General features: G+C 52.2%; 1 protein-coding gene across 1 annotated transcript in view; it reads left to right on the top strand.

Moving 5' to 3' along the window:
* Positions 1 to 22,628, top strand: part of EPHB2 (EPH receptor B2) — a 136,576-nt gene that overhangs the window by 100,733 nt on the left and 13,215 nt on the right. Inside the window, exons 8-11 of the mRNA XM_060141961.1 lie at positions 10,098 to 10,222; positions 18,097 to 18,259; positions 20,588 to 20,696; positions 21,599 to 21,663. Of these exons, the coding sequence (XP_059997944.1) occupies positions 10,098 to 10,222; positions 18,097 to 18,259; positions 20,588 to 20,696; positions 21,599 to 21,663 (462 nt within the window). The remainder of the gene's footprint in view (positions 1 to 10,097; positions 10,223 to 18,096; positions 18,260 to 20,587; positions 20,697 to 21,598; positions 21,664 to 22,628) is intronic.

Below are 22,628 nucleotides of genomic sequence, written 5' to 3'. Positions count from 1 at the left end.
GGTCAAGCACATGCCCGGGCTCACTCAGCTGGGAAGGGGCAGACGCAGGGTTCAGTCTGGCTGTGCAGAGTCCACGGTCCCCGACACAAACAAACAAGACAACATAGAGGTGGACGGGAGGGGGAGGGCGAGCCTTGGCAGCATCAGAGGGTCAGAGGAGAGCCTCTCTGAGAAGGTGGCGTGTGAGCTGAGATCCGAATGACAAGGCGGCGGCAGCCATGCAGACCTAGGTGCAGGCAGCATTTCAGCCACGTGGGGCTTGTGCTAGGGGCTGGCCCCAGTACTCCGGGCCTCCCTCCAGGACTGCAGCGGACACACTGTCACCCCAAGCAAGCCCTGAAGAGCTGCACCTCTGCCTGGTCCCAGGGGTGGAGGGAAGGGTCTGGGCTTTGGAATCAGGCAAACAAACCTGGCTTTGAATCAAGCCTAGCTGCTCACCGGCACTTAGCCCCAGACAAGTCACTTAGCCTGCGTCCGATCACATCCTCCTTATGGGCATTACCACCCCCTCTTTGCGGGTCACTGTGAGGCTTTGAGCTCATGTTCTCAAGGTACCTCACAGGCTGCCTGGGATGGCAGGCACTCAAAAAGCAGAGATCATTCTGTATTCACTCGAATCATACAATAGCACACATTTGGCAAGTGGTTTACTATTTTTGCCAGACACCAAGTCCTGAACGATGAATCTCCCCAACCTCAGTGGGTTCTGTTATTCTCCTATCTTACAGGTAAGGAAAGCAAGGTTTTAAGAGTTAAATGACTTGCCCACCAGGCAAGTCACTGGCAGAGCCTGAATAATTACATCACTGCATACTCAGGGCCCAGCGTTGGCTGGATCCAAGCCTCCTGCACAGGTAGGGCAAGCTGTGTACCTAGACCTGCCACACCACAGCCTGGCTGAGCAAATGCAGCCTTTGGGGCCACCCATACTGACTGACCAGTTAGGAAGATGCCCCGTCATCATGTCCTAGGGGGTCGTGTGGGGAAAAAAAGGCATCAGTGCTGAACTTGACAAACTCCGCCCTCATCCAGCACGCCCCTTCCCAAGCTATGTGACCGGGCTGTCTAGGGAACCTTACTTCTCTGAGCCTTAGAGCCCTCGCCTTCAAAATGGGCATGTTTCCATCATCCCAGCTTTGCAAGGTGGTTGCCAAGTTAGTCACAATGTGGACAAAGCACGGGGCACAATAGATGGCAGCTAGACTTAAAAATGAAATCAGAAGGTATGTTAGTTTCCTATTGCTACTACAACAAAATGCCACAAACTTAGCAACTTACAATGACACGAAGTTCTTATCTTAGAGTTCCGTGGGTCGCAAGTCTAGTCTGGATCTCATCAGGCTAAAATCAAGTGTCAGCAGGGCTGTGTTCCCTGCTGGTGGCTCTAAGGGATGACCTGTTTCCTCGCTCACTGGGGTGTTTGCAGAATTCAACTCCATGTGTTTTTAGGATTGAGGTCTCCGATTCCTTGCCAGCTGTCAGCTGGGAGGTCCCCTAGCTCCCAGGGGCGTCTCTCCGGTCCTTGCACGAGGCCCCCCTGCATCTCAGAAGCAACAACAGGGCGTCGAGTCCCCCTCAAGCTCCCGCTCTCTCGTCTGACTCTCATCTGGGAAAGATTCTCCTCTTTTAAGATCTCAAGTGATTAGAGCGGGTCTACCTGGATAATCCGGGATAATCTCCCATCTCAAGGGCCATAACCTTAATCATATCTGCAAAGTCTCTTTTGCCATGTAAGATAACGTATTCACAGATTCCGGGATTAGGTCGTGACATCTTTGGGGGCCGTTATTCTGCCTATCACATGCACACGTAAGTCAGAGTACATCAGCATTCATCCAGTGCAAACACCTCCTTTTATAGAGAGCAAAACTGAGGCCCAGAGAGGTTCCTAAGTGGCTGCCCAAGATCGTACAGCAGGCCCTTGGCGGAGCTGGTCTCTAACACCCTCGCCAGGTGTCAGAGTCTCTGTCCGTGACACCACTCCACATGGCTTTCTCATGGAAAAATTTTCGACTTTCCAAAGCCCTTTCTGCCAGCCATGTTCTCCTCTGATCCTTTTGCCCTCCTGTGGAGCGGGCACACAGTCTCTAGAACTGGCATGATCATGTACTCACCTACTTCTCTCCCTGGGGGTGGAGAGGATCAGAGAGAGATAGGACAAGAGGGCTCCCAGTGAGGCCCATGCCTGGGGAAAGGAAGAGAGAGGGGGAGGGCGCATCCCTCCCTGGGCTGAGGGCTCTAAATGCGTCGTCCTCTTTCATCCTCCCAAGCGTTCTGCAGGGGAGGCACTGCCCGCCTAGACTATCATCTAAGGTTGGTTCAGCTTGCCTGTAACAGGAAGAAAAATAACAGATAGCCGCTGCCACAGTAATGCTGTTTAGCAATCAACCGCAGAAGCAATGGCGTAAAAGCAAGAAGCACTTATCTAGCTCGTGAGTCTCCTGGTTGGATGGGTCTTGGCGGGGAGCATTCATATGTTTGCGCTCCAGCTACTCTGGGTTCCTCAGCAGCTCTTCTCTTTGGACTTTGTCAGGGATCTATTGCATGTTTGGGGTTGAGTGCGGTGGGCTGGACAGGAATGGCCCTGGTGGGGACAACTGGGGCAACAGCTCCGCCCCATGTATCTCATCCTCCAGCAGGTCGGCCTGGGCGTGTTCTCGTGGCCATGGCGGGGCACCTAGACAGCTGGCAGATACATGCGAGGGCTTTTTCAAGCTTCTGCTTATATCGTATTTGCTTATATTCTATTGGCCGGAGCACGTCACACGGCCAAGCCCAGAGCCAGGGTCAGAGGCTGATTACACAAATTACAGGGCAAAGGATATAGAGACAGAGAAGCAAGTAATACAACCAGTCTACCATAGTCGCTTAGACCAAATGGAGATTTATTTTTCTTACGTGTAAAGGATGTCAGAAGACAGGAATTAGGGCGACTCCATGGACTCAGTAGGGATCCACGCCCTGGGGGGGAACGAGGCACACAGAGGGAAGGCTACTGCCCCAGGTCTCAGCTGGTGAAGAGATTGGAAGCTCCCCCAGGGCTCGCTGGGGGCAGCAGGGCCCCCCGACCACCTGCTCCCGCCGCAGAGCAGGCCCGCCTGGCCAGCCTCCCCTAACCTCTGGACCACAAGCCTCTTTTGTGCTTGCTCCCTGGGGCTCCATCTCCTGGCAGGGGTCACGGGGCGCCACTGATCCCATCCCCCTGCCGGTGTGCCCGGCTGGTAATTGAAAATACCAGAATTCCCTAAAGACCAACTTACAGGGAAACCTGACACCTCAGGGTGGGCGGCGGGCAGCAGGAGGGATGGGAGAACATCCAGCTGTTCCCTTTTCTCCGCCGTTAATCCCCCTGGATTCCAGGAGAAAGGCCAGCCCTCCTTGGCCCTCACTGGCCCGCCTTGATCATCTTCCCAGCAAATGCCTCCTCCTTGCCACACCCAGGGTTACGGGGCTTATGGGATCAGAGCCTGGGTTAGCTGCCTGTAACCCAAGCCTGCCAGCTAAGCCCGCCGAGCCCAGACCCCCATGGCTGTGGGGGACCTGCCTCCACCAACAGCTGAGCGCCCAGAGCCGGGGCAGCGGGTGGGTGGTGGGTGAGGGGAGTCAGCCAGAGCCGGACGGAGTTAGCTTTGCAGCAGCCCTCTGAGGCCCACTGGTTTCAAGACCTCTGTGGTCAGCCTGCATAGGCTGCAGACAATGGAGGGGAGAGGAGATGCTGGACTTTGGTGGGCCTGGGTTCAAATCCCAGCTCCACTGCTTGGTAACTTTGGGCAAGTTACCTCATACTTCAGTGCCTCCCTTTCCTCACCTATAAAATGAGTATAACAGTAATACCAGCCTCTCAGGGTTGCTGTGAATGTTAAATGAGTTAATTGACATAAAGCATTTGGAAAAGTGCCTGGTGTAGAGCGAACAAGGAATTGTTAGGTGTTAGCTGTGGGGCCTTCTCTTTTTTATTTTCTAAGGCATCATGGGGCATCCAGAGGTTGTCCAGATGACAAGCTTGCGTTTTAGTTAAGGAACAGGTTGCCACCCCTACCGCAGTCCTTCTGTGGTTCCCCAGTGCCTTTGCGACAAAGCAACTCCTCGGCCTGGAGGTCTGGCCCCCACCTGCCTTGGCAGCCCCATCCCTGTGCCTCTCCTGAAACTACTTGTACCACTGTGTCAAGACTCTGAGTCCGTGGGCCCCGGAGGAATACTCTAGCCTGGGCAGATGAGAGGGGCAGTCTCGGGCAGAAGCTGGGCTGGGAGAAGCAGCATGGGGGGTGGAAAATATACTAGACCAGGACTCAGCTGATCTAGGCTCTAGTCCCAGGCCCACCTCTACCTGCTGTGTGACCTTGGACAAGTTACTTCCCTTCTCTGGCCCTGAATCCACTACTCCTCAAAATAGGGGCCACAGGCCAGCAGCATCAGTATCACCTGGGAGATTGTTAGAACTACAAATTCTCAGACCCCATCCCAGACCAGCTGAACCAGAATCTCTGGGGGCGGGAGAAGGGGCCCAGTAATACGAGTTTTAACAAGGTCTCCTGGTTATCTCCTTACTTCCACTCAAGTCAGAAAAGTCCAGTAATCTATAGGGACACATGCTACCACTTTCACCTCCATTATTGGGAGGTGAAATTGCAGGGAGAGATGTGGAAGGAGCAGTTTCACCCCTGCTTGGGACTGGATCACCTTGGCCAAGTTCCAAAATGGAGGCTTGGGTCCAGGAGCTCCACACCAAGTCCAAGTCTCATGGTTTCTCCACTGCCTAGTATGGTGCCCAGCCTGGAGCAGGCACTCATTGGGCTGAAACAAATATGCCTTCTCCATTAGACTGTGCCCCCTGGAAGGCAGAGACCCTGCAAGGTTCCTCTCTTGAGCCCCAGCACCCAGCATCGTGCCAACATCACAGTGACTCTGAATTGAAATTTTTTTCCAGCTTTCTTGAGATATTATTGACATAGATCATATGCAAGTTTAAGGAGTACACTGTGATGTTTCGATACACATGTATATTGCAAAATGATTGCCTTAGTGAGGTTAGTTAACACCTCCATCCCTTCACATAATTACCTGCGTGTGTGTGTGTTGATAATATTTAAGATCTACTCTCTTAACTTTCCAGTATATAATACAGTATTGTTAATTATAGTCACCCTGCTGTAAATAGGTCCCCAGAACTTATTCACCTTATAGCTGGGAGTTTTTACCCTTTGACCAACATCTCATTTCCTCCAGCCCCCAGCCCTGGGTAGCATTCTACTCTGTTGAAATATTCTTAATAATATCTCCCTCCTGATGCTGCTGGGCATCACATGTAAACCTTTGCCCGCATTTCTCCTTTCATCCTCACAGCGTCCTTGCCAGGTAAGGGTCCCCATTGGACAGGTATAGAAACTGAGGCTCAGAGAGGTTAAGAGAACTTGGTCAAGGTCACAGTATTGGGGAGTGGAGGAGTAGGGAGTTGCATGCAGGTCTCTCTGATTCCACCTCTGGGCTCCCAGCCACTAACCTAGACTGCCCTTCTGGGGGCTGGATTGGAATTTCCTTAGCTGAGCATTCTACAGTTCTCAGCAGGAAGCACTAGGTAAATGCACGTAGTAGCGGCGTAATGAGAATACTCCTCACCTATCCCTACGGGCTCAGTGCATGTCTGATGCTCCACAGACATGCAGTGGCGGCACGCGCCCCCCACGACATACATACCCCTCCCACCTTGGTGAGAGATCCCAGCATTCCAAGGAGCCCTGAAGATGACCTCATCCAGCCCCTCACACCAGAATTATCCTCAGACCCTTGGAGGCAGGGTCAGGGCATATCCTTCCTCGAATCCCTAGTGGCTGAGTTTAAAGCATCCTCACTGATTTTTCCAGTGTATGTGAATGCGCGCCCATGAGTGCACGCGCGCGCACACACACACACATACACACACACCCTGAGTGGTCACACTGCCCTGTGTTTTGTCTGAGAGGGGCTGAGAAGCTTAGGGGAGACCTGGGGGCGGGGTGCTTCCTGGGCCAGCAGGAAGGGTAAGCCCCCAGCCAGGATCCCCCAGACTAGCCCAGATCTGGGAAACTCCAAAAGGGACCAATTTTGTTGTTTGCAACGGGGAGCTGACTACGACAGGCTGGAGAGAGGGACAGACAGCCCGGGCCTCACAGAGGAGCCAGGGCCGCCAGAAGTCCAGGAGAACAAGCTCTACACAATGGTGGCGCCAGAGGGAGGGGTGGGGCTGGGACTGGAGACAGGGTCAAGGAGGGAGGGGACAGAGAGTAGGACCAGCTCTGAGGGACAACAGGGAAAAGAGCTGGGGCAGGATAGTTCAGCTTCAGGCATAGCTCAGCTCCTCACTAGCTGTGTGACCTTGGGGAAGTCACCACACCTCTCTGAGCCTCAGTTTCCTCTTCTGCAAATGGCAGCTATTTACCCCCATCCCACACTGTTGTTGAGAGGATCAAACAAAATGACGCAGGTCAGCTGCTCAGTGCACAGTGGCCAGTGCCTAGTGATACCCGTGAACACTCACAGCACTGACCACGTGCCAGGCACCGCACTGAGCACCTGAAATGCTTTCATTCATCTGTCCTCACGACAGCCCCCAAGGCACATTACCATTAGGCTCACTTTACAGATGAGGAAACCAAGACAACGAGAGCTCTGACCACTCCTCCACAGGGATCTAGCAATTTCCTCATTAATTTCCGGTGAACGTTTACTTGGAACTGGGCTGACCGCATGGTAACCAGGGCTGCGCTGGTAGAGCCTGAGCCACCAGGTTCAAGGGCTAGCCCTCCACTGCCTTGCCGCATGAGCCTTGAGCAGGTCACTGAACAGCTTCAAGCCTCAGTGTCTCCATCTATAAACTAGGGATGTTAATAGCCCTCAGCTCATAGGACAGTTGTGAGAATTCTGTGTTACACCTGTGCTAATAGGTGTTGAGTACCTGGAACAGGGCTTGGCACAGAATAAGAGCTCAGTAAGTGTTAGGTCAGTGGCTTTGTCCTTGTTATTATTATACACATACACACAACCCTGAAAGCTCTTCAAGTGACTTCATGAAGCATGAGAATATGTTGCTTTGTCCAGCCACTTCCTATCTATGTAGCTTCAGGCAAGTCCCTTTACTGTGATTCTCAGTTTCTCCATCTGCAAAATGGGCTGAAGGAGGTCTGCTTCACAGGTTGTTGTGAGGATTAAATGGGTGCATGTGTATTGAGGACATAGCCCAGTATTAGTAGGTGCTCAATAGGCAGTGGTTGGTGGGGCCCCTCCTTTGGATTGGGTCTTCTTGATACCGTGGCAGGGAACAAGGAAGACAGAGTCTCCTTGTTTGACTAAGGAGGAAACTGCTGGGAGCTGGGTCCCTGATCTTCCCAGGAGGCCCACTGCCCCTGGCAGGGCAAGGAGCCAAACTGAGGGATAGGCAGCCCTCCCTTGGGGGGGGCAGTGGGGGGGCGTGGCAGAAAGAACAGAGGCTCTTCAGGGACACCTAGGCCAGGGTCCAAGTCCTTCTTCTGGGTGCTGCCACCCCATCTGGGGTGTCTTGGGCCAATTTTCCACAGCTCCTTGGGGTGCTGGAGGGAAGCCTTGACCCTTTCGGCCCACACTGGCCCCTGGGCTGATCCAACTCCAGGACAAGGGCTAACCATGAAGGACAGGCAGGGAACATTTGAGCTCCAAGATCACAGGGATCTTCCAGCTGTGCCCATGGTGCAGAGGAGGAACCAGGTCCAGAGAGGGGGGTCACTTGCCCAAGATTGCCCGGGCAATTAGTAGCAGGACAGAGAGCAGGGCCTGGGTCTTCTGACCAATAGACAGCTCCCTCCACGCTGGGGACAAAGGAACAGAGACAGAGCAGGAAACAGATGAGCATCTCTAAGCACTAATCCTCCAGGATCCCCTACCGGTCCCTGATCCATGCTCATGTCAGTGTGGTCAGAGCCCCTAGAAAGCAGGATTTGGGTGGGAGGAGAAGGGTCAGCCTCAGCCTCCTTCAGGAATCACCGTGATGGTCAAGACAGGGCATCCGCTTGTCACGGACCTGCCCAGGAGCCAGGAGAGACTGCAGGAGGTGCCCCTCTCACCCTGGTGAGTCCTCAGCCCCTCCTGGGACCAGTCACACAATAGGGAAGGACCGGGTCAGGACTCATGGACAAACTCTTCTCTGGAGAGTGGCAGACCTGGGTTCCAATGCCAGCTCCCCCACTGACAGGCTGTGTCATCTCAGGAAGCCTTGTGCTGCTCTGAGCTTCGGGGTCTGCACCTGTCGGTGGGGCTAATACTGCCCCCTCACTGACAGTCAGCTCAGGACACACACGTGTGAAGGACCCAGGGCCATGGCTAGTACGTTGTGGGTGCTTTGTGCTTTGTGCAGGCAAAAAGCACAGGCATGGGTGCTCTGTGAAAGAAGGAATCAAGGAAGGGGCAGCAAGCTTGAACTCACTGTGACCTTGGGCAGCTCACAACCCCCTCTGGACCTCAGTTTCCACACCTGTAAAATGAGGGGATAGGACTAAATTATTTCTAAGGGTCATTCTAGCACTAAACACAGCCTCCCCTGACATTTTTTTTTTTTTTTTTTAATTTTTGGCTGTGTTGGGTCTTCGTTGCTGCGTGCGGGCTTTCTCTAGTTGCGGTGAGCGGGCGCTACTCTTCAACGCGGTGTGCAGGCTTCTCATTGCAGTGGCTTCTCTTGTCGCACAGCACGAGCTCTAGGCACACGGGCTTCAGTAGTTGTGGCGCACGGGCTTCAGTAGTTGTGGCATGTGGGCTCAGTAGCTGTGGCTCACAGGCTCTAGAGCGCAGGGTCGGTAGTTGTGGCGCATGGGCTTAGTTGCTCCTCGGCACGTGGGATCTTCCCAGACCAGGGCTCGAACCCGTGTCCCTTACATTGGCAGGTGGATTCTTAACCACTGCGCCACCAGGGAAGTCCCTCCTCTGACATCTTGTCTCCTACACCTAACCACCCTCCATGAGGGCACTAGCAACGCTGCTGGGAGGGATGGGTGAAATTCCGTAACATGCAATTAACCATTTTAACGTGTACAGTTCCATGGCATTTCGTACATTCACAGTGTTGGGCAATTACCACCTCTATCCAGTGCCAAATCATTTTCATCACCCCAAGGAAAACCCCGTACCCAGCATTCCCCATGCTCCCTCCTCCAGCCCCTGGCAACCACCAATCTGCTTACTGTCTCTATCACCTTACCTATTCTGAATATTTCATATAAATGGGACCAGACAATATGTGACCATACAGTTTGCATCTGCCTTTCACTTAGCATGTATTTGAGCTTTATCCTCATTGTAGTGTACTTCATGTGTACTTCATTCTCTTTTATGCCTAAATAATATTCTGTTATATATGTATACCACAATTTGTTTATCCATTCATCTGTTGATAGACATTTGGGTTGTTCCCACCTTTTATCTGTTGTGAATAGTACCGCTATAAATATTCATACACAAATATTTGCTTGAGTACCTGTTTTCAGTTCTTTGGGGTATGTGATTAGGGGTGGAATGGCTGGATCATATGGTAATTCTATGTTAAACTTTTTAAGGAACCACCAAACTGTCTTCCGTGGTAGCTATGGATTTATTTTTATATATTTATTTTTCACAGTCCTTTTTATTCACTGCAGTATCCCTGCACATAGGAGGCACTCAGTGCACATTTGTTGAAGGAATGAATGAATCTCCCACCGTCTCTGCTTCCCTGTCCCAGAGCCCCGTCCCCTTGTCTAGGGTCTGTATGTCCCCTGCTTCAGTGGACTGTAACCTCCAAGAGAGAATGAATTAACATTTCGTCCAACCCACCTGGGGCCGGACCAGAGAAGGGGCCCAACGCATCTGTCTTGACTTGATGCGGCTGAGCTTCCCCAGGGATGGCTGGAGCTGTCGGTGTCTGTAATCTGAAGGTGCCCCATGAGAGCAGCACCTGTGGCCCTGCACCCTGTCGGCTCCCCAGGCTGGCTGTGTGGCCTAAGCCAGACGCCTTCCCCTCTGTGGTCCCACAGCTCGCTGTCTGGGCACGTTTGAGGCTGGGCCAGAAACTGCACCCTCTCATGCCCACCCCGACACCTGACCTCTGACCTCTCTTCCAGCTCCATCGGCCGTGTCCATCATGCACCAGGTGAGCCGCACCGTGGACAGCATTACCCTGTCGTGGTCCCAGCCCGACCAGCCCAATGGCGTCATCCTGGATTACGAGCTGCAGTACTATGAGAAGGTACCTGTGCTCCTGGGCGCTCTCCCCACTCCCGCCTCCTGCAGGGCCCCCTTCCAGGCTGGTGCTGGGGTTCTGCCATCCCGTAAGACTAGGCAGTCTGGTGAAGCAGAAAGAGCACTGGCCTCAGCTCCACTCCTGCCCAGCTGTGAGACCTCAGGCAGTTGCCTTGACCTCTCTGAGTCCTGCTTTTCTGGTCTAGGGGATCAGGCCACAATCTCAGTGAAATGCAGCGGTCACAGCCCTTTCCCCACCAAGACCCCTTTCATCTTGACTTTGATGGGCCTGATGTTCTGAAAAAACTGGTTTTCCCAAAAGCTGCATTTCTTAAGTAATAATTAGTCATTTACCCATTCTGAAGCAGAGATTTGAAACTGCTCAAGAGAGCTTCTGACAGGGTGAGAGGGTGACGCTTCCTCCCCATGTTGCTCTGATTCCAGCTAAAACACTCGTTTTTGTTTGCCTGAGTGCCCTTTGTATGTATGGGGAGAGAGTGATTTCTCCTTGAGCTTTTAAATCAGACCTTTATTACTCCCTCAGGGACCTAGGGTTGGAAGCCACTGGTGTAGAAGAAGGAGCATTGCACGAGGAATGAGAAGCTGTAGGTTCAAATCCCAGCTCCATCCATAACCAGCTGTGTGACCTTGGGCGGGCATCTTTCTCTCTCTGAGCCTCAGTTTCCCCCTGTGTCAAATACAAATGAGACCACCTCTCTCGCGTGGCGGCTGTGAAGGTTAGGGAGAAAAGGCAGGTGGTGTGCCCAGCATTGCCTGGCCCTCAGCAGAGACAAGTGTGCTTTCCCTTCCTCCCTCTTCTGCGCTGCCTGCTTCTCGGTGGGCAAGAGCTACATGATGTAAGGCCAGGTGAGCTCAGCACATCTGAATGTGGGGTCTGCACAGTACAGAGTCAGCAGGGGACAGAGCAGCTGGACGTCAGAGGCCCAGAAAACTCTCTCTTTGGGATGATGACGTTTTTAACTGCTCCCTGAGGCACCCAATAGCCACAGAGACTGTCCCTGGGAAAGGGATCACTGGGCTCTCATTTAGACTAGGTTGTAAATGACTACAGGAAGTACATTAGTTGAGAGTAAGCCCACTGGGAAATAGAAAAGGATGGAAAAGCTTTCCCTAACGACTAAGAGGAGGAGAGGGGGAGTCATTTCCAGCCAGCCCTGCTGGGGCCCGCGTTCTGAGGCCCAGCCCAGCCCTCCCACTCTATTAACCCCTGGCTCGGCCAAACTCTGGTGAGTCTCAGAGGTTCAGCAAACACCTGTCCAGCCTCACCCGGCTGGTTTGTGATTGCTTCCTTGCTCATCCCCTCGTCTAAGCAGTGCACTCCGAGAGACCGGGAACCACATCTGTCCAGTACACCACCTGCTCCCAGCGCCCTGGGCCTGGCACCAAGGAGACACTTGATAAGCATTGGCTGAATAAATCAGTGAGTGGATCCCTTCCCGTGGCCTTGGGAGAGAGTGGAGACCTTGCCTTACCTCCGCTGTGTCCCTCGCCTGGCACACAGTAGGTGCTTGAGGTGTTGTTGGACAGCCTGAGCTGGGATGAGGTGAGGGAAGCAACTCCACCCTCGCTGCTGGAGCGCCTTAAAGTAGCTGGGCACCCAGGGTAGCTGGACCAGCTGCTCCCAGGCCCGGGAAGCCCCAGCCTTTGCAGAACATTTCCACCCCCTCTGGCAGGGACAGGTTAGCAGCTCAGAATTAAAAAAAAAAAAAAAAAACTAATTAAGAAGCTTTATGATTAAATGAAACTGAAAGCATTTGTCCCCAAAGATTGGAACGGAAATGAGAAATCCCGGCGCGGGTCCTGCCTACGACCCATTTCCTACCGAGAAGGGAGGGGCTGGGGAGGCTGTCGGAGGTGTGAACCAGGAGGCAGCACTGTCCTACTTTCCGCCGCTACCTAGGCATCCCCAGGCCCCTGCCAGGGGTGGCAGGAGCAGCAGGCCCTGCAGCAGCCATAGTTATCACCTGCTCACATTTCCTGAGTGCCCACATCACCTCTGTTACCTCATTCATCCTCGCAGCAGTGCTATTCGTCTCACTGGACAGGAGGGGAAACTGAGGCACAGGGAAGTTGTGTAACTTGTCCAAGAGCACCCAGCTGCTAAGTGGAAGACTTCACCTGGCCCTCCTGCCTCCCAGTTTTCTCCCAGGGATATTCTGGGATGACTGTTAAGAGGTGGACAGGAACAGGCCCTGATGGAGAATTGTAGGCACAAATGGCAAGAGAGGGGCAGACATGAGGTACAGCTCTGATGAGACGTGGCCTTACTTCTGTCAACCCCTCCTCCCAGGGCCTGGGTGCAGAAAGAGACAGCTTGGCTCTGCAAGTGGGCAGATGGACTCTGGTTTGTTCAACATTCACTGTCACCAGCTTTGGGCTGGGCTGCTGTATGCCAGGAATACTCAGAGTAACCAGACATGCCTGAAGGCCTCAGGGATTTCACAGTCCAAGGGAAAAGACAGGTTCAGACACAAATAGCCATTAGACAAGATGTGCTACAGGCCACAGAAGGGCCAGCAAAGGTTACATGGGGCCACCATAATCCTGGCATGGATGAGAGGAAATCTTCATTTAGGTTACATTTGAGCCGAGCCTTGAAAGATGCTAGGAGTTAACCAGACAGACAAGTGATGAGAGCAGGGTCATTCCAGATGGCAAGAACAGCATGTGCAAAGGCCCTGGGGCAGGAGTGTGCTAGCTGCATTCAGGGAACAAAGAAGGCGAGAGTGGCAGGACCGACCAGAACAAGGGAGGGATTGGTAGGGGAGGAGTTTGGGGAGGGAGGCGGGGTGGGGTTGTGGTGGGACTTCCAGGCCGTTAGAGTCTGGATTCAATTTAATGGAGTATGATAGGAAGCCATCAGGAGATTCTGGAAGGATGTGATCTGACTCCTATTACTTTTAAGATTCCTGCTACTTGCCATGTGGAGAATAGACTGCAAGGGGGTCCCAGGGACACCGTAGACCCAGCACAGGGCTCTTATGGGACGCCAAGAGAGAAATGATGGTGACATGGAGTTGGAGGGCTGGCAGCAGAGATGGTGAGAAGCTGACAAATTCAGCCAATATTTTGGAACTCAGGGGACCAGGGAGATGTGAAAGATGACTCCCAGTGGATGGTGGTGCCTTTTCCCGGGGGCACATGTGGGTTTGTGATGTGCAGAGGTAGGTGCAGTGCTTGCCAGGGGTAGGGAGATGGTAGCCAGGAACAGACAAGAGAGGGTGCAGAGGAAACACAGAAGTGGAAGGATAGGATCCAGGAGAAAGGCAGGATTTAAGGAGAGAAAGAAAAAGTTGTTGATGAAAGTGTCGGGGAAGACACCAGCAGAGGGTGAGCAGGAGAGCCAGACGTGGCTTCTATCCCTGATCTCTGACATCCCAGCCACCACCTCTACTTTTCTGAGTCAGCCCCACCCTTGGGGAGGCAGAGCCGGGCTGCTCGTGGTGAGATTTGTTTCTGGTAAGTCCACAGCCAGCTCTTACCCAACACTCCAGCATCCTCCTGGTGCCTGCAGTTGATTTCTTTAATGAATGCTCCAGATCCTCCCAGGTAGGGAAATTAGGAACTGAGCCCTGCAGTCCCCTGTGGGCCCCACCCCCCATCATCCTTCCCACTCCTCCTTTCCATCTTTAGAAAGGGCTCTTTTGGAGCAGCCTCTCCGTTTGGCCTTTCCGCAGCTCCACTGGGATTTCCCAGCCTGCCTGGAGCCCGGAGCTGACAACCACGTTGCTGGAAGGTTTCTGGATGCCGTTGACGAATGGTGTTAGCCAGACCATGGTTGGCCGTTTCCATTGGTTCTGGCATCCCAGGGGAGGTGGCCTCCTTTGGCAGCTGCCCTGAAGCACACAGGTTCACGCTCCCTTTGGCTCCCCAAGAGCTCAAGAAGAGTCATTTGTGAGGCGGATGGGCTCTCGTAGGCCACATCGATTTATGTGTTTATTCAACAGAAACTTCTACTTGGCAGAAGTGTAGGGAAAGGATATTCCAGACAGAAGAGACAATGGTTGGGGGAGAAAGGAGTGAACTATGAAAGTCCAGGCTGCATTCAGGTTGTTGCCCAGTGTACATGGAGTTGTATCTACATGGAGAGGTTTGTCACTCATTCATTCACTTTTGCAGTCACTCATTCATTTAATGACCGTTGGTGAAGGCCTACTCTATCACGTGTTGATGATAACAGTGATGGTGGTAGCCTACATTTACTAAGTTTTTAGGTGTCCTAGAGACGATGGTAAAAGCTTTCCCCTTGGGTTTCCCTGGTGGCGCAGTGGTTGAGAGTCTGCCTGCCGATGCAGGGGACATGGGTTCGTGCTCCGGTCCGGGAAGATCCCATGAGCCATGGCCACTGAGCCTGCGCGTCCGGAGCCTGTGCTCCGCAGCGGGAGAGGCCACAACAGTGAGAGGCCCGCGTACCACAAAAAAAAAAAAAGAAGCTTTCCCCTTTTTTTCCTATTAAATCTCCACAATCACCCTGTATGGTACATAGTGGTGTTATACCACTTTAGCGATGAGAGCACCGAGGCTGAGAGGGCTTAAGAAATGCAACCAGTGCCTCATTGGTCCATTGGGTAAGGATCTAAACTGAGCACTAGTGGATTTCGTACTAAATTTCTTCCCATAATCTGTTGGTGCTTAACCTTTATGCAGATAATGGGACTTCAAAGAGAGGGGAGAGGGAAGGGAATTGATGACTCTTGAGCACCTCCAATGTGCCAGGCACTACCTGATCAAATTTTATCTTCACAACAACCCTGAAAAGTTGGCATTTATTGCTCCATTTTCCGGAATAGAAAACGGGCTCAGGGAAGTGAAGGGTCTTTCCCAAGGTCACAGTGCAAAGAAGTGGAAGAACTGGCATTTGAAATGACTTTCAATCCCATGCTCAGTCCTGTGCCTAGCTTTAGAGAAGGGATCCACTCAGATTAGTGCCTAAATTTCCCGAGGCACCTATGCCACCAACAGTTTCCTCCCATCTCCTCATTACAATCAGAAACTTTAAACTTCCAGCCTCTAAGCGGGCAGCCACCGTCTGCAGAATCCAATTCCCCTTTTCAAGCCTGAGCCCATCCCGTGCTGGAGAGCGGCACCTAGTGGCCAACTATGGGACTGCATCCCAGGTTCATAGAATGAATAGTTTAACATTCACTCATTCATTCATTATGTCAGTAGTTAGTGAGCACATACTACGTGCCCAGCCTGGGGGTACCAGAGATGAACCAGACAAGGTCCCTGCCCCAGGGAACCCCAGGCTTAGAGAAGACACATTTATATCAGAACAGTGGGTGGGAGAGGAGACAATGGACCTGCAGTCTCTGGCTGGGACATCTGGGAAGTCTCCCCAGCCGAGGCGATACTTGTGCTGAGTCTTGAATGATAAGTAGGGAACTGCCAGGCAAATGAGTAAAGAGTATTTCAGACAGGGGCAACAGCACTTGCAAAGGCTCAGAGTGTCCAGGGAAGGTCGGATTGCCAAATAAAATATAGGACACCAGGTTATATTTGAATTTTTTAAAATATATTTTTAGTATAAGTATGTCTCAAAGAATGCACGGGACATACTTATACTAAAAAATTATTCATTGTTGAGCAGAAATTCAGATTTAGCTGAGCATTCTGTTTTGTTTTGTTTTTTCTAAATCTGGCAGCCCTACTAGGGAAAGGGGAAGTAGTTGCATATAGCTGGAGCCTGGAGGACCCTGGGGATGTGGCAGGAGAGACTGGCAAAAGCCAAGTCATGGAGAGTCTGGAATGCCAGGCTAAGGAGTACAGCCTTCGCCCTGTGGCCGTTGGCAAAGGACTTTGCATGCAGGCCCCTATGCTTGGTACAGGGGAATGAAACACAGCCCCTTCCCTCCGGAGTTTACAATCAAGGGAGCGAGCTGAGCATGGGCCTAGGGTGACGGGACATAGCCGAAACCAGACAGCAAGTGCTCCAGGGCTCAGAGGAGGGGAGGCACATCTGGTGAGGAAGTCAAGGAGGCTTCCTGGAGGAGTAGGCAGGTGATCTGGCTCAGGAGAAGAGACTGCCTATCCGCTACTGCCCCCACATCCCAAGCTCTTTCTCACCTCCTTGCCTTTGCACCTGCTGCTCCTTCCCAGCAACGCCCTCCCGCTTCTTTGCCTGCGTGACTTCTATTTGTTCTTTAAGATTCCGTTCCAGTTGCCCCCAGTCTCCAGGGAGATTTCCTTGACATCATCTGATATCCCCCAGCCAGGCCAGGTCACATGCCCCTGGGCTCACTGCGCTTACCCTACCCGTGTAAGCATTTCATACATATTAATTCATTTCATTCTCTGAATGCTTTGAGGTAGCTATTATTATCCCCATTTTACAGGTGAGGAAAAGGAGGCAGAGAGAAGTTAAGGAACTTGCCCAAGGTCACAAAGGTAGTAAATAATAGAGTCAGGATTTGAACCGAGAAAGTCTGGCTCCAGTTTCCTTTAACCTATACACTATAATAACATTGTAATTACATTATTACAGTGTAGTTGTGTAATTACATAATAGGATTGTAGTTACAATTATTACCTGTAATAACATTGCTCACACTGAATTTAATTGTTTCATGAGAGTTTTCAAGGGCTCTGCATACCCGGCCACGTACAGGATTAACATGTACAATCAGGTGTGCATTTTTCTACATAAGGGTTCATAGCTTTTCATCGGTTTCTCAAAGGGGTTCATGATCCTCAAAGGGTTAAGACCTCCCCACCATTTGCTTTGCTGAACTGAGCTCTCCAAGGAGGCCAGGGCCTCTGCTTTACCTCCTGTGGGTCCCTAGTGCCCAACCCAGGGCCTAGTGCAAAGAGGGTATTTGGGGAGGGTTTGCTGGGTAGCTGACAGACACCTGAACAAGCATCATGTAGGCTGGTAAACATCTGCATCAACTCAAGCACTTTTCCACTCCCACTGCAGCAGCTGGATCTTTGTCCTGTCCCAGACTCCTCAGGTCACCCTGGGCAGTGATCAGGTCAGAACTGGCATTCTCCTCTCTCAAAGGAGGGAACATCAGGTCCTGGGTATCCAAAGGCATGGGTATTAGAGGCGGCTCCATGCAGGATACTTAGTTTGAGTCCCAAAGCAGCCACCAACTGATGTATGTGACCTTGAGCATCATTTTCCCTTTCTGGGCCTTAATTCCTGCCTCACTCAAATGTGCTGAGGCTGAAAAGGGGTCCGTCCACTTAATCCGTAGAGGCATGAGGCAGGAAGAGGGATGCAGAAGTGAATAAGTTGGGCCCTCTCCCTGCTGTCTCTAAGAACCCACAGTCTAGTCTTCAGGGTCTGCATACAGTGGCCACTCAGCATATGTGTATTAGTCAGCTGTTATTGAGATGATGCTGCAGAACAAACAATTCCAACAATCCAGTGGCTTACAACAACAAGTGGCTATTTTTCTTGCTCATAGGTTTTTGTCTGTGGGTCAACTGAGGTGGTGCTGTTTCAGCCTAGGAGTTAGGTCAAGGTCTTCTTCACAAGTTTCTCCTTCTGGAACCAGCTGTTACCCAGGTTAAGCCTCACCATGGCAGATGGCAGAAGCATAAGAGACCAGGTCAAATCAACAAGCACATGTAAAGCCTCTACTTGCATTACGTCCTTTAGAATATTCCAACAGCCAAACCAAGTCACATGAACAAATTCAGCATCCGTCAGGCAAAGAAATATGCTCTGCCTTCTTTTGTGGGAAGTGTTGCAAATCATACGCAAAAGGTTTGGGTATGTGATTCTGTTACAGGAAAGGAGTGAAGAATTTGGAACCACAGATGTTTGTCCAGTAGCCAGACCTGCCCCTAGTGGCAGGAGTGGATGGTGGACTCTGGGCTACAACCTCACTAACTGTTTTCTCTGTTCCTCGGCAGGAGCTGAGTGAGTACAACGCCACAGCCATAAAAAGCCCCACCAACACGGTCACTGTGCAGGGCCTCAAAGCCGGCGCCATCTATGTCTTCCAGGTGCGGGCACGCACCGTGGCGGGCTACGGGCGCTACAGTGGCAAGATGTACTTCCAGACCATGACGGAAGGTAAGCAGGGTGCAGAGGGCAGGAGGAGGGTGTTGACTCTGCAAACAGAACAAGGACCACCTCCTACAAAGTGCCTTTGTGCAAATTAGAAAAGGCACCCCGTCTTCTAGATGTCAATTCTCCCTCCCTCCCGGGTGAGAACCTTTGTGCACTGTACAAACCACACAGCCACATATAGAGGACTGTTTCTGTGGCCCGGAAAAGATATGAGCTCCTCCGTTACCATCATGTCCTTTCCCAGGACCGTTGGGAGCTCAGCCCCAATTTGCAAAGCCACTCTGAGCAAGCCAGTTCCATTCCCTGGGCCAGTTTCTTCTCATCGATGAAATGAAAGTATCATATTCCATCTGAGAGACCAAAAATTTTATCCATACATTGCTCCAGTGACTTGCGGTTGGTTTGAGAAGAATTCTGAAGCCATATCTGAGCTCAGCAGGGAGAAGTGCAGGGATGGATTAGTAATGTCTTCCCTGGGCAAGAGAATGGAAGGTTGTAGCCCGTGTGCTTTGTGTCTCCAAGTTTGGTCTCTAAGCACCCTTCCTGCTCTAATAATCTTTGAGAAGCAGCACAGTTATAGAATGCAGACTCTAATGCCTGACAGTGCTAATTCAGCTCTAGCTGTGTGGTCCTGAGTAACTCACCTTACCACTCGGAGCCTCAATTTTCTTATCTGTAAATGGGGATGATAACAACTAACTCATTATCATCATCATCATCAAACTAGGGTCAGGATGGGGGATAAAGGTACAGGCCGTAGCACAGGGTTGGCACTACATCTCACGTACTTAGTGCTCACCAGATAGTAGTTAAGGTCATAGTTGTCATTGCTGTGAGTCTGGGGGCCCTTTCCCCAACCAGCCAAACTCCAGAGCAGAATACTTATGACCAGACTTCAGTATCCCTTCTTAGCATCTGCTTCAACCACTGGGCATGGGCCTCAGCCTTTGCCTGGTTGAACATTTCAGAGGCTCCTGGACCCCTGAATTCTTATCACAAAGTCTTATCACAAAAGTCCTCCCTTATAGCTCCACCATCTCTTCTAGTATTCACCTCCTCTGGAAAATCCCCCTTCCTCATGGCCAGCGTTTTTCACCTCTCTAGGTCCTCTTGCATGTTGGATGAGGGTCACTGACCTGGGGATTGGGGAACTGTCTCAAGATCTTTCTTTATTAATTCAACAAATATGTGTTGGTTCTAAGGACCCACAAATGACCTAGTCCCTGACTTCAATAAGTTCCTGTCCGGTCATGGAGGCAATGAGAAGTAGTAATAAAATTTTAAACAGTGAAGATGTTGATGACATTGAGAATGCACTGAATGGTTTCCAAGAGCCAGGGCCAATGCTGGGCACATTTTACACATTATCTCACTTAAGCCCATGGCCTTGGATCAAACAGACCTGGGTTCAGATGCTGGCACTGGCCACTTTCTAACTGTGTGACCTTAAGCAAATCACAATTTTGCTAAGCCTTTGTTTCCTGATCTGTTAAATGGGATAATTATAGGCAGTACATCATAGGACTATTCTGAGAATTACACAAGATGCATAACATACTTAACCATGACAGACACTTAAAACACTTGAAAACAATAGTAGTTAATATTTACTGAGTGCTCACTATGTGCTACAAGTTATGCTAAGTCCTTTACACAAAAATCCCATGAAATGGGAATTATTCTTCTCACTTTACGTATGAGGAAACTGAGCCATAGAGAGGTAAGTCACTTTACCAGAGATCACACAGATAGTAAGTGGCACCATTGGGACTCAAACCCAAGGAGTTCAGCTTCAGAGTCTGTGCTTTTTTTTTTTTTTTTTTTTTTTTTTTGTGATACGCCGGCCTCTCACTGTTGTGGCCTCTCCCGTTGCGGAGCACAGGCTCCGGACACGCAGGCTCAGCGGCCATGGCTCACGGGCCCAGCCGCTCCGCGGCATGTGGGATCTTCCCGGACCGGGGCACGAACCCGTGTCCCCTGCATCGGCAGGCGGACTCTCAACCACTGCGCCACCAGGGAAGCCCGAGTCTGTGCTTTTAACTGCCTCTGTATATGTGTCAGATAATTATTATTATTGATTCTCATATCAAATTGAGATGCAGGCATTATTATGCCCATTTTATAGATGAGAAATTGAGAGTTGGAGCAGTTCACGGACTTGTCCAAGGTTACTTGTGAGGGAGTGACGGCCAGTTCTCCACTCGAGCATGACAGATGCTCTGCCAGGAGCGGAACAGACCGGGGATCCAAGGAGACCCAGTGTGGTGGGGATGCAGGGGGTCATGACCCCCAGAGCCAGGCTGAGAACACTGTGCTGTGCTTTCTCCCCAGCCGAGTACCAGACAAGCATCCAGGAGAAGCTGCCCCTCATCATCGGCTCCTCGGCAGCTGGCCTGGTCTTCCTCATCGCTGTGGTTGTGATCGCCATCGTGTGTAACAGGTGGGTGGTGTCCCCCGGCCTGGTCCAGGCCTGGCTGTCCAAGAGGGCTGTCCGCCCATTCTGCCATTCCTGAACAGTGTCTGTGAACAGAGGGGACAGGAGGGGCTCGGGTGGCCTGGAGACCCACAAGTGGCCTCCCACTGCCTAAATGGCCACCGTTGGCAGTCCATCCCTTTGATTCAAGCATTGCCCTGGACAAGTCCACTATTCGAGGAGGTGGCACATTGAGACACTAATACTCCAGCATGAAGGGACGTCTCAGAACAGTGGGTGGGAAAGACTGCAGGATGCCAGGAGCCAGGGATGGTGGAGAGGGAGTACCAATCGCCCTACTTTCTGCTCTAGTAGAGGCCCCTTCATGAATAGGGCCATAAGCAGACTGAGGAACTCGGGTAAGCCCCCCTGGCTGAGGTGGCTGGAAGGAAGGGGAGAGGACACGGACAGGAAGAGGTGCAGGAAAGGGCATCCCAAGTGGCTGGCACAGCACAGGCAAAGGCAGGCGATGGGACCGGTTCCTGGACTTCTGCTGGGCTTAATGCAAAGACTCTCCCTTCTTCCTTAGAGCTCCCCACTTAAGAACAGACTAGGTCATAAGGTCAGATGGACAGAAGCCCCTGAGTTTCTGGGGCCAGGGGCCATGGCCAGAGATGACTTTGCTCTTTGAAAGGGGCTCAGCTGGTGAGGGGACAGGGGAAATCGTGAGCCTGGACTTGAAGGAGGAGAGGTGGCAAGAGCTGAGTGGGACCAGGGTGGGTGAGGCTGCTTGGCCAGGGGCCAGCAGGGCGTCCTCTGGCAAGGGGGTGGTTTCAAGGGCCTGCCCACCCTCTCCCTATCACCTACTGTGGCTCCCAGCTCCCTGGGTGCCTCCAGGTGGCTTCAGCCCTTTGCTCTTGTTCCAGAAGACGGGGGTTTGAGCGCGCTGACTCGGAGTACACGGACAAGCTGCAGCACTACACCAGTGGCCACAGTATGTATACCCAGCGGGGCCAGCACCCGGCCCCTCACTGCCAGTGCCCAGCAACCTGTCCAGCCTTCTATCACTGCCTCCACCCCTGCTGCGGTCAGACCGATGCCCAGCGGTTCCCCGAACGAACGTGCACATGCCACTCCCTCTGCCTGAAGCACTCCCCCTTCTCTTTACCTGGGTCCCTCCCTCTCCCTCAGGCCTCATCAGATACAGACCCCTCTGAGAAGCCTTCCCTGACCCCACCCTGGATTTAGGGCCCTCGTCTGTGCTTACACCGTGCCCCCCTACCTGGCTGCGCGGTGACGGCCGCTTCCTTTCTCCCCGCCATTACGCTGGGGGCACGTGGGGACCTGAAATTGTCTGACACTCACCACTGCTTCCCCAGCGCCAGCTGGCGGCCCCGCACACAGCAGGCACTGGGTACAGCCTTGCAGAATAAACACAGGAGTTGAGTGAGATGGTGAGAAGCCCAGGCTCTGGCCTGGGAGGGGAGAGAAGGGAGGCAGGAGGCCCCCTGCTGTGCCTGCTCAGTGCCTCCATTTCCTGCTCCCTCCCACCCCACCTTCAGCCAGGTCTGGGGGCACGTGAGCCACACGCTCCCAGAGCAGATGCCCCTCCTGGGGAGCGGATCAGAGAGAAGAGCAGAGCAGAGATTCCTCTCCGTCTGACCCTGGCAGAACCAACAACCTGTGCAGGGAGGGGACATGTGGGTCCTCGCTTCGGTTCACTCAGCAAACAGGAATTCCAAATAGGCTCAGTGGGGTACCGCAGGGCTCCTCAGTTGGCCACCAAGTAAGGGGGGTCATCAGCACATCGCTTCATTTGTCACATATTTGTTGTGGCCCATGATGTATGTCAGGCCCTGCTCTAGGTGCTGGGACACACAAGTAAACAAACCAAATATCCCTGCCCTGGTGGAATTTATATCCTAGTGGGAGGCACAGGGGATTTTTAAAAAAACATGC

This window comes from Lagenorhynchus albirostris, chromosome 2 (assembly GCF_949774975.1).
Source record: "Lagenorhynchus albirostris chromosome 2, mLagAlb1.1, whole genome shotgun sequence".
Classification (NCBI taxonomy): domain Eukaryota; kingdom Metazoa; phylum Chordata; class Mammalia; order Artiodactyla; family Delphinidae; genus Lagenorhynchus; species Lagenorhynchus albirostris.
The sequence above is the reverse complement of the archived record's forward strand: the minus strand, read 5'-3'. Positions and strand labels throughout refer to the sequence as shown.